Source organism: Lissotriton vulgaris, unplaced genomic scaffold, assembly GCF_964263255.1.
Source record: "Lissotriton vulgaris unplaced genomic scaffold, aLisVul1.2 SCAFFOLD_1485, whole genome shotgun sequence".
In the NCBI taxonomy this organism is placed as follows: domain Eukaryota; kingdom Metazoa; phylum Chordata; class Amphibia; order Caudata; family Salamandridae; genus Lissotriton; species Lissotriton vulgaris.
Window position 1 is genome coordinate 212,022 of NW_028247012.1, and position 12,346 is coordinate 224,367.

A 12,346-nucleotide genomic window follows, 5' to 3' on the forward strand; every position below is an offset into this window, starting at 1 on the left:
TAGGATGGCGAACCGACCACGAGATTATAAACTTGTTCCCTTGTTCCAAAGTTCCAAAGTCGCCAGCTCTACTCAGCTTTGCTCGCTGAGCCACACACCCACTAAAAAGGAAAGAGCAGCAATAGAAACATTTTTTATTGTGTGCAAAATAGGCCTCAGAGATTTATTTGCTAAACTGTTAGATAAGTTTCTTGGCAGCTATTACCTGCCATGATATGCGTCAGCAGTAGCAAATGGAAGCTGAATATGGGCCAATCGGAGCCCAAGCTACGCAGGGCGCGCCTCTACAAGCAAACCTCAAGAAATACTGGCTGCTTTTTGGTCTATCTGCCTATCGTTTATGCAGCTGGAAACAGTCGTGTATACAATATGCCAAAGTTCATGCGTTACGCAAGAATTAATCAAACTGGAGCTGTGCCAAGGAGTACGGACTCTGCTTGGGGAAAAAAACCGCCAAATCAAGCAGACCAAGACTTTGTTTCAGTCAGTACGTTTTACAAAATGGAGTTCGCGAGCTTTTTAGTTTTATGTCTGATTGGAATATCTTCGGCGATTTTGATTTATGTATGGAAGGTGGTAAACGAAAGAGCAAATATGCCTCCTGGGCCATTTCCCCTCCCAGTCGTTGGAAATCTGCTACAGATGAAGAACAGTGGGATGGCCCATTCGCTTCAGGAGGTGAGTGTCTTTCGCACTACTGCTGCGGCACGTTTTCGGTATTGTTTAAATATTAATAAGTCATGATTTACTAAACTTTTAAAGAAAGTTTCAAGATTGTCTTTAGGTAGGAAAGATAGCTTTGATTTACAAAAGCGCCTTTCTGGCTTAAGCCATATTTAAAGCCGTATGAACCCGTGCCAGGGCTTGGTGGCACAGTGCAAGACCTTTGGAGATTATTGTTTGCAATATATATGTATCTGTAATTCATTTTCTGGTAAGTCGAACCGGTGTGATGCCAGATAATAATACGTTACATCAGTGCTTTTTTTGTAAAAATGTATGTGCCAGGGGTCTTCTCAGGAAGCCGCAGCACAGCGCTGCCAATGACAGTACCAACACAACTACTAACCATCACACTCCTACAAGTTTGACAACTCAGACTATTCTAGGCTGAACAAAGGTAAAAGAATGATGTCAGACGGCAGGCAATATTCATTTTTTAATGTATACTGAATGATTAAACAACTGTTGTAGTGCTCATCTAAAAATTAGACAACAGCGTCACCATGTGGCAAACCGTCATTAGAACCGGGGCTGAGATTTAAGTGCCGGTGTCAATCACCAGAAACCACTGGCTCGAAAAAAGCACTGAGTAAAAGGTTAAACTTTGAGAACCAATGCTGCCATATAAAACAAGCATTGGCAAAGTCAATAGGTCTTACCCTTGAGAACTATTGGCTTTGGCAATGTCTTGAAGCCATGCTGTTCTTACGTGCAGATGCTTTGCAGCATTGCTAAAGCTAAACAAAAAAAACAAAGAAAGCGGTTTGACACAGCTGGGGCTTATGCAGTTTTTCGAAAGTTCAGTATCCATGGCTACTTTGTAGCACTTTAAAAGAAACAAATATATATGTATATGCTTTAACCATCCTGCACATCACCCACAATACTATACAGCATGGCTACAAATGTTTGCCAAAGTGAGCAATGCTCTTGCTGTACAACATGAACAAAAGCCATTTGCAGCGCCAATAAGTCTCAAAGGTGGGCCCTTTTGGCTTTGCCAATGCTTTTTCATGCTGGGTCTCTAGCAGCTATTCTGTCTCTTCAACTATTGTGACTGGCAGATGCTGGGAATCTATCCTATAAATACAAAAAAACAAAGGGCTAGATGTATCAAGATACACTTTTGTGATTCTCAAATAGCGATTTTTAAGGAATCGCTATTTGAGAATTGCAAAATGGTATGTATGTAGAAATTCTTTATTTTTTAGCGATTTCTTAAAATTCCTTACTTGGAATAATTTCCTATTCATTTCTATGGGCCAGGAGGCCCATAGGAATGAATGTGGAAATATTCTCAATTTGTGATTCGCAATTTGCTAATCGCAAATTGAGAATAATTTCAAGGGTGCAACGGTGTCCAAAGGACACCCTGTTTCATCCCTGAAATAAGCATGGGTGCACATGTGGTACACATTCATGCCCTAAGGGCATGTATGTGCATCACATGGCACTTTGAAAAATGCAAAAATTGGCATTTTTCAAAAAATTCGCAAATTACCACCAACTTGAAGTTGGTGGAAATTTGCGATTCCTTAGGGACAATTAGCAATTTTTTTTTCATCATACATTGCATTTGAGGAATCGCAAACTTTGCGATTCCTTAAATGCAATCGCAAAATAAGGAATCGCAAAATTGCGATTCCTTATTTTGCACTGAAATTTGCTACATACATACCATTTTGCTCAAAAGAGTTCGCAAACGCCGAATTTCGGCGTTTGCGAACCCATTTGAGCTTCATACATCTGGCACAAAGTCTCAACTGGAAATTATTTCACATGGCCAATTCAGAAACAGATTTAATCATAACAAGAAATGGAAATAAGGGAGACCAAAGGAAATAGTAAAGAAAAAAGGTTCTTATTTACAAGTAGTAAATAACACTATAGTACATTGTATGTAATATATGTAAACAACACTATAGTACTTTGTATGTAATAGTCACCAAAAGTGGGTTGTGCACTGAACGTGCTAGTGATAGGGAATAGTGCAGTGAAAGAAGACCAAGTGAACGAACACGTGAACGCCACAAAAAGTTCAACAAAAATGTGGTCAATAACAAGGAAAATATATACAAGGAAAGTTATTTTCAGTGTTTTCCAATTATTTAAATTAACCACATGGGGACCAAAGAATGACACTGGGTGGTCAACTGCGTTTCAACCTGTCTGACTTCAGGTCCTCATCAGGACCAGGTTACTCAATTTGAGGATAGAGTTGTGTAAGTAGAAGAGAAACAACAGTAAGGACCAAGAATGGCCAGGTGGAGAAGAGAAGAAGGCATAGGATGGCCGCTTAAGAACAGGAAAAATGGCCCAGAGTGGATCAGGCAACAGTTACCTGAATTGAAGTAGTAAGCGTCCCAAGCGATGGGCGTGGGAACGAGGGATGACTGGACAAATCTAGGGAAGGAGGATAAGGGTAAATTAGTTGGACACATGTGGTACCAGGATTGACGGAGTGGTGCTATCAGGAATAGATAAAGCGCCAAATCTGCCGAAAACATTATCAATGGAACCCCCCACAGTGAACACCATGACCAACAAGCAAAATGTCTTGAGCATCACTGTAGCTCTTTCCACGACTACCAGTGAAAAAGTCATCAATGAAAGTGATTGCTCGATTGTTACATCTACTATGTCCGCTACTCCCACCAGCAATATCATAAATGGCAATAATACCAACCCTAGTTCCACCCCTGTTGCTGCTAACTCTTCTGTGTTCACCACCATCCCTATATTTAATCTATCCAAACATATCCTTTTATCAGATGAAATCTCCTTTCTCAGTCGGGGCTTATTGTTTGTACCAATAGACCACAGCAATTTCTTCAAACTCCAAGACGAATTACTTCTGTTTTTCCGCTGCATGTGGCTGAAACATTTGTTCTATGATAAACCTCAGTTGAACTCTCCTAACAAATGCCAATTCCATCTGGCATCCACCTTTTTACCTCCAGCAGTGGCAATGCCACAACAAATATTGACTTTTGAAGTTTTAGTTTGTCATGAAATCAAAGTACAACAGTCCCAATCCAAACTTGTACCATACAACCTCCCATTAAAAGAAAATGAAGTCCTCCATCATCAATGGGATAACAAACAAATAGTGATTAAGTCAGCAGACAAGGGTGGTGGCATAGTGGTGATGGACATTGAGAAATACGATATGGAAATTATGAGACAACTCTCTGACACCACCCACTGCCGGGCCCTCACATCTGATCCATTCCCAAATATCCGATAACAGATACATGATGTCACCAATCAGGCCTTATTAACTGACATCATCTCCAGGAAGCATTTGCAATGCAATCAGTCTCCCTTTGGGACCTTATATATATTTAGCTATGCAGCACATTAGCCTGGGTGCTGAAACATCTACTGTTCTTTAACATGGATGGTAAGTAAGCACCAAACTGTGGGACATGCCAGGTATGGGAACACATGGAGAGAAATATTGCCTTTCAGCTCAAAATGGTATAGTGCAAAGCTCTGCTTTTAATATAAAAGCAGGGCCTTCGGTGGTCATATCACTGAAAATACACGATTTGAAAAATATATTATGGTCTACAGGTGCTTGTGGAATGACGATTTCTATGGACTGGAATCTCAAGAATGCTACAGTGATTCTTTTTTTTACTGACCTCTGCTGGTAGTTTTCTATCAAGACAGTTATAATAGAGGTAGTTGCCAGAAAAATAAAAAAAGAAAGTCCCTCAGCAGAAAGCAATTCTGGTATTTTACTGACGTCTGCTGGTTGTTTTCTATCAAGACAGTTAAATAGAGGCAGTTGCCCCCCAAAAAAGTCCCTACGCAGATGCAGACAAGTCCTAGGGCTGGTCTCCAGAGCCCACAAAGTACATACACATATAAGTATAGACTAAAGTGTATACTAAAGTATATACAAGAGGTCTTGCATACATGTCCTAAAAAGGAACACGCCTTTTTGAACAACCTACATCCCAGAACACCAGTGTTGTATATTCTACCCAAGGTCCACAAACACCTTACAGAACCACCAGGAAGACCGTTTGTTTTGGGCTGTGGGTCAATCTTGGAACCACTGGGCAAATATATAGATGCCATTTTAACAACACTATTTTATTCTGGACAGCACCCATCTTATCAGAATTATTAAGGACATACCACACAACGAAGAAACTGTTTTGATGGTGGAACTGGATATTGAATCCCTATGCACCAACATACCACATAGGGAAGGCCTCTCCGTCATTGAACAACTCTTGGACACTTGACCCAGACCGACACAAATCCCCTCAGTATTCAAAATGGATCTACTTCGTATCGCACTTTATAACAACTACTTCCTTTACAAGGATACTTTCTATCTCCAAATCATGGAAGCATAAATGAGAGCATGCTTTGCAGCCAACTTCGTCTTTCTCTATGTGTATAACCTGGAACCATGCACATACATCCTTGCACATACATGCACACACATCCTTGCACATACAAATCCATACTTGCAACAGATACATCTTTGGAAAAGATACATAGATGACATTCTTCTACTGTGGCATGGAAACCGGGATGAGTTTTCATAATTTCTTACATGGCTCAAGACCTGCCAACCGCACCTGACCTTCACCTCAGAGGCTAGATCCAATGGCCTTCCATTCCTTGACCTAACCCTCCACGCCAAAGATGGATTGATCGGCACTGCCTTATTTCACAAACCGATGTAAAGGAATACTCTCCTGTTGTACAGTAGCTACCATCCACAAGGCCTTTGTGATGGCTTGCCATATGGAAGTTCCTCCTCATCCGTAGGAATTGTAAATGGCGTAAGGATTACTTCTGTGAGGCTGCCTTCCTCACTGAGAAATTACTTAATCGCGGCTACCCTAAACGCCTCATATGACGTGCCTGCAAATGGGCATGGTATTGCCACAGGGATGCTCTCTTGGCCCCTTCACCAAAACGTACCAATTCACGTATCCCCTTTGTTTCAACATACATTCCCGCAAGTAACAAAGTGAGTAAGGTGATCAAAAGAAACTGGCACATACTTCAGAATCAGCCATCTTTCCAAGAACCACTGCTATTTTAATACAAAAGAGGTCACAATCTATCTGATAAATTGGTGCACGCCATCACCTGGCTGGACAATAAGAAGCAACCCCAAACTATTATATCCTTTTGGGGTCTTCCACTCACAATGAGACACTACAAATGCCAAACTTGCCTTGTCTGTGAACTCACACTTAACACAAATGTTTTCCTCTTCAGAGACCGCTCTTACCAACTCAAGCAATTCTCTAACTGCTGGACCACCAATGTGATCTACTCCATTCCCTGCCTCTGCAATCTTGTCTACATTGGCCAAACTACCCAAATGGTCAAACAAAGGATCTCACAGCACAAAAGATGAATCAGATGCAACGTTGAGTCAGCCCCCCTCGTTGCACATTGCACACAACATAACCATTCTGAAACAGATATGGTGTGTGTGGCAAGTCATCTATCAGCCAATATTACTAATGCGTCTACTCCTCAACAAGTGTAAATGGCGTTGATTCACAAGGTGCGACTCTGTAAACAATGGGCTAAACACACTTGATGAGTGGAACACCACCATAGAGACATTCTGACACTTCAGTGCCCCCAGGCTAGTATGCATTGTTTTAATCTGTTTTTTCAAATACCTTATCTCTATCCCACTTTCCTTCTACCCCAGTATCAAGCATTCCTACCATGATCTGAACACCTCGTGCTCTTCCTCCCTGTCTTCCCGCCCTCCCTTCTTTACTTGCTCCTTCTAATAAGAGTCACCATTCACAGCCAATGGCAGTTTGATAGGTATTATATGTAATATTACGTACAAGTTTTCTTCTGCCATGATCCTCCCACCTATACGGGCTCCTTCTAATTGGAGTAACCATTCACAGCCAATGGCCGTTTGATAGGTGTTATATGTAAGCCTATGTACAAGTATTCTTCCATGTGTTTATTGTTTGTTTGAATTCACGATTTTTATAAAAAAAATCCATAAATACAGATTGTATCCATCTTCTATACATGTTAATTCTGTTTTGGGCACAATGCCTTGTCCATTATTAATAACAAGCTTCATAATACGATAAAAAAAATCCCTCCCCCCTACTTCTCAAGTCCCCTTGTGGTACTATGGACCTATTTGTCTCAATTGCACTGTTTATAAACCATTTATGATATGTTTCTTGCCGTATGATAATTATTCTGTCATACAATTGATGTAAACTGATTACGATGTGCCCTATACTGAATACTTTGATTGTATTGCTGCACCAAGGTCTATAGTTTTGGCACGCTACAAGGTGGTCCTTGACACCTCCCTTCTATTCTTCTTTCTGTCCCCCAGGGCACCGCATAATATGCGCTAGTTCTCACACATCACGTGACCCACATGCTTTCCAATCTTTCCCTGCCTGCCGCTGCTTGGACTTCTTCTATCTGCAAATATGGGCTGAATTGTGAGCACCCGTCCTTACCCGAGCATTCATTGCTCCTTTACCGTGACCTCAACTTGCGGCACAGCGTCTCTGCTAGTCCGCCGTACTCCTGTACGTTTAGTCACTGTGAATTTCTTCCACAAATAGGATCAACACTTCCAAGGTATATGACACCTAACGGCTTTCTTTTTGACGATAGTCATTTTAACTTGCCTGCCATGTCTTTTACATTCTAACCCTTACCTCTCTGCCATCCCTTACCTCCTTTAGATCACACGCTACACAAGCTGGCTAACTCAAGCATTGCCAGTGCCCGGGGTTGATTAAACCTCCCTGTCTCTACCTGCTTCAACTGCCAGCAGGTATGTTTTTGAGGGCTTGATCTATTCCTGCGAGCACCACTCCGGCAATCCTGGTACCATCCGTGTCCAATTAATTTATACTTCTCCCCCTTCCCCAGATTTGTCCAGTCAGACTATTTTGACCATAGCACGCTGAATCATTTGCTGCTGCACTGCTCGTTTTAAATATTTTAAATCACTTGTTCTACTGCGCGCTCGCGCTATCCTTCTCTGTTCGTTATTCGGAGGCAATACTTAGATTAGCTTCTCACCTTCCACCATAATTGGACCTCACCCCGCATTTTGCGGGACTCAGAGCGCTCCAGGGCACCTTGGGCTCGTGGGGACATCGTGTCGCGGCGATTTTAACCGCCATATTAGGTGAGGGAACCAGGTGAGTGCAGAATAGCAGGCGCCATCTTGGTTGGGGGGCTAGTGATTTCATTGCAGGACTCCCGTGTCTGAGAAGGGTTTAAAAGCGGAGCCTTTCTACCGACAGGTCAGACTATTTTGACCATAGCGCACTGAATCATTTGCTGCTGCACTGCTCGTTTTAAATATTTTAAATCACTTGTTCTACTGCGCGCTCGCGCTGACGATCTTTGGCGCTAGGCGCTATCCTTCTCTGTTCGTTATTTGGGGGCAATACTTAGATTAGCTTCTCACCTTGCACCATAATTGGACCTCACCCCGCATTTTGCGGGACTCAGAGTGCTTCAGGGCACCTTGGGCTTGTGGGGACATCGCGTCGCGGCGATTTCAGCCGCCGTCTTAGGTGAGGGAACCAGGTGAGTGCCGAATAGCAGGCGCCATCTTAGTTGGGGGGCTAGTGATTTCATTGCAGGACTCCCGTGTCTGAGAAGGGTTTAAAAGCGGAGCCTTTCTACCGACGGGTCAGACTATTTTGACTATAGCGCGCTGAATCATTTGCTGCTGCACTGCTCATTTTAAATATTTTAAATCACTTGTTCTACTGCGCGCTCGCGCTGACGATCTTTGGCGCTAGGCGCTATCCTTCTCTGTTCGTTATTCGGAGGCAATACTTAGATTAGCTTCTCACCTTGCACCATAATTGGACCTCACCCCGCATTTTGCGGGACTCAGAGCGCTTCAGGGCACCTTGGGCTCGTGGGGACATTGTGTCGCGGCGATTTTAACCGCCATATTAGGTGAGGGAACCAGGTGAGTGCAGAATAGCAGGCGCCATCTTGGTTGGGGGGCTAGTGATTTCATTGCAGGACTCCCGTGTCTGAGAAGGGTTTAAAAGCGGAGCCTTTCTACCGACAGGTCAGACTATTTTGACCATAGCGCGCTGAATCATTTGCTGCTGCACTGCTCAAATATTTTAAATCACTTGTTCTACTGCGCGCTCGCGCTGACGATCTTTGGCGCTAGGCGCTATCCTTCTCTGTTCGTTATTTGGGGGCAATACTTAGATTAGCTTCTCACCTTGCACCATAATTGGACCTCACCTCGCATTTTGCGGGACTCAGCGCGCTTCAGGGCACCTTGGGCTCGTGGGGACATCGCTGCAATTTTAGCCGCCATCTTAGGTGAGGGAAGCAGGTGAGTGCCGAATAGCAGGCGCCATCTTGGTTGGGGGGCTAGTGATTTCATTGCTGGACTCCCGTGTGTACGGCTACATAAGATGTCTGACCCTAAAGCGCACAGCGTAGGCACGCAGCAGGCGCGCCGGCGGAGCGCCGGAGGTGCGCCAGAGGTAAGCCCGTTTGCGCCCGTTCGCGCACAGGATGCGCCGGGTGCCGGAAATATTTCCTCTTTGCATCGAGCCGCTTTATCATATTCCCGTGACGAACTTGTAAGCCTGAATCTCGGCACCTTTCCCAGTTGTAAGCCTAATACCATCTGTAGGCACCCAGAATCCTTGTCCTGTGGCTTGCTGAACGTGAGATCTCTCAGCAAGCACTGTGAAGAAATTGCGTTACTCATTGAGTCTTGTGATCTAGACGTACTCTTCATGACAGAGACTTGGACCAGAGCGAATAGCATGGTGGAATTGGGGATAGCCTCGGGTGGGAGCCAGAGGAGGTGGAGTCGGGCTAATCTTTAGGGAGACATTAGATTTCTCCCAGCTCGACATTAAGGCTATTCCTGGCTGTGAACTACTGGGCTTTTCGCTTAAGGGTCAGGGTGGCGTGTTACACACTGGGCTGCTATGTTACAGACCCCCGGCTAACACGCTATCTGCTGTGTCTGAGCTTATAGACCTAATCTATGATCTATCTTACTCTCACACAAGGCTTATGGTGCTAGGGGATTTCAATCTATGGCCGGATGGACCAACGGACTCTGCATTTGTAGAGCTGGTCCAGGCCTGCCGTAACATTGAGTTACAGCAGCTCGTACTCTCCCAAACCCATTCAAAGGGTCCCCTCCTCGATTTGATCTTCGCTGACGTACGTCAAGCGACCGTGCGGGATGTCCTGCCCCAGTGCTGGACGGACCATGCGCTCGTCCTTTTCTCTCTCTCACTTACAGCCACTACAGTAAAGAAAGGCAGCGCGGGAGTCACTAAGGTGGGTAGACAGTGGTCTAAACTCCTTAAACAATCAACCCTACCTACTCTGCCCTTGGATGGCTTCACCTTGGGAGACAGTGTGGATGTGAGCTACGAGACCCTTTGCCAGCGAATTCTGGCTTCTCAGGACTCTTTGGTCCCGCTGCGAAAAATTAGAGCCAGGACTAATCTTGCTATGCCATGGTACTCAGGAGAACTTCGGCAGCTCAAACTCCAGTGTAAACGGGCTGAGCGTGTCTGGAGAAAGCAGTACCTTGAATCAGACAGAGTCCTTTTTAAACAGGCATTGGCGACCTATAAAGTCCAGATTAAGCTTGTGAAAGCCAGATTTTTAGAAGAATCGCTGATGGCAGCTGCAAACAAGTCTCAGGCCCTATTTAAGATCGTTAAAGACCTTGCGCATCCTGCCTATACTACAAATGTCATCCCTGCCTCCCAAGCTCTTTGTGACTCGTTGGCACAGGCCTTTGAGGACAAGATTGCCACCATCTTGAACAATCTCGCCTCTTCATCAAGCCCTGTCCCTCAATCCGTGCTCAATCCCATCTCGACTGAGACCACCGAGGATAGTGCCAAGCTAGCCTGGCTGAACAACTTCCCTTCGCCGTCCTTTGAGGACTTCTGTGTATTGGCAGACGGTGTTTCCTCTGGCTCACCGCATGATCCTCTTGCACCCAAATTCTGGAAACTGTTCCGGGAAGAGCTTTTCCCCCCACTTTTCTCCATTAGCTGTCAGTCCCTCAGGTCGACACGGGTCCCGGATTGCTGGAAGCTGGCTGTGGTCTCCCCACTGCTAAAGAAGGAAAACCTGGATCCCACTTGCCCAGCTAACTATAGGCCTATTTCTCTACTGCCATTTCCAATCAAAATTCTTGAGAAACTGGCCACAAAACATCTTTCCAACTTCCTTGAGACCACTGATTGCCTGGACGTGGCCCAATTTGGCTTTAGACCAGCCCATGGGACAGAGTCGGCATTGGTGTCTGTTCTTGATGATCTTCGGACGCGCGCCGACCAGGGTTGAGCAGCCTTATTAGTGCTGCTCGATATGTCGGCCGCGTTCGATACGGTCAGCCATGCGATCTTGATCAGGAGACTGGAGGAGGTTGGGGTATCCGGCTTGGCTCTTGATTGGCTGGTGTCTTATCTTGATAACAGGCACCAGGTGGTAGCCCTGCCACCCTTTAAATCTAACATCAGGAGGGTTGGACAGGGCGTGCCTCAGGGGTCGGCCATTAGCCCCATCCTATTCAATCTTTACCTCCGCCTCCTGATCAAGCTGATAAAATCCTTTGGCATAGCAGTCACCAATTATGCCGACGACACCCAACTCATCTTCTCGTTTGAGGGTAAGGAGGCTGTGTCACAGGAGATCTTCCACCGCTGCATGATCACCACGGTGGAATGGTTGAGCCACAATTCCTTGCAATTTAACAGCTCCAAAACCGAGGTACTGCACTGCTCTATGGATCGTACACCTAGGCCTCTTCCACAGGATTTTTGGCCTCCTGATTTTCAGGGTACCAGCTTGCCTGCTGAATCCGTTCGAAACCTGGGGGTGATGTTTAGTTCCAGCCTGCAACTAGACGTATCAGTGAATAAAACGGTGGCCACTTGTATGGCACTGCTTTGTTCTTTGCGGAAGATTCTACCCATGCTCCCTGTGCAGGCTAGACCAGAGGTAGTGCGGAGTATAATTTTAAGTAGGCTTAACTACTGTAACGCGTGACTTCTGGGGGCGCCTGCGACCTTGGTGGGAAAATTGCAGCGCGTACAGAATTTCGCCGCCAAACTAGCACTTTCGCGCCAACGTTCTGATTCTTCTGCCACGGCACTCCGGGACTTTCACTGGCTGCCAGTCCCTCAGCGGATTGACTTTAAAGCTTTGTGCTTGGTATTCAGGGCTCTTCACGGACAAGGTCCGTCTCCACTGCAGGACTTGTTTTCCTGGTACACCCCATCCAGATCACTCCGTTCGGCCTCAGCTTACTTGGTAATAGTGCCCAAGATTCTGACTTTCCGGATGGGTGGTCGGTCTTTCAGGTTCACCGCAGCGAGACTGTGGAACTCCCTTCCTTTGGGTTTGAGGGGTCTGGGTGACCTCCTTTCCTTTAAGAAAGCCTTAAAAACATACCTTTTCCCTAGAATAATGTAAATGGATCGGCAGCTGGAAACATCATGTATGTTTTATAATAGTCTAAGCGCCAGGATGCCCATCGGGTGACAGCCATTGCGCTATACAAGTATGCCAATACATACATACATACATACATACATCCCTGGTTCCC

General features: G+C 45.2%; 1 protein-coding gene across 1 annotated transcript in view; it reads left to right on the plus strand.

Moving 5' to 3' along the window:
* Positions 1 to 210: 210 nt before the first annotated feature.
* LOC147665671 (cytochrome P450 2C37-like) overlaps positions 211 to 12,346 on the plus strand; it is a 368,711-nt gene continuing 356,575 nt past the window's right edge. The window contains exon 1 of the mRNA XM_086949608.1: positions 211 to 678. Coding sequence (XP_086805734.1) covers positions 211 to 678 — 468 coding nt within the window. The remainder of the gene's footprint in view (positions 679 to 12,346) is intronic.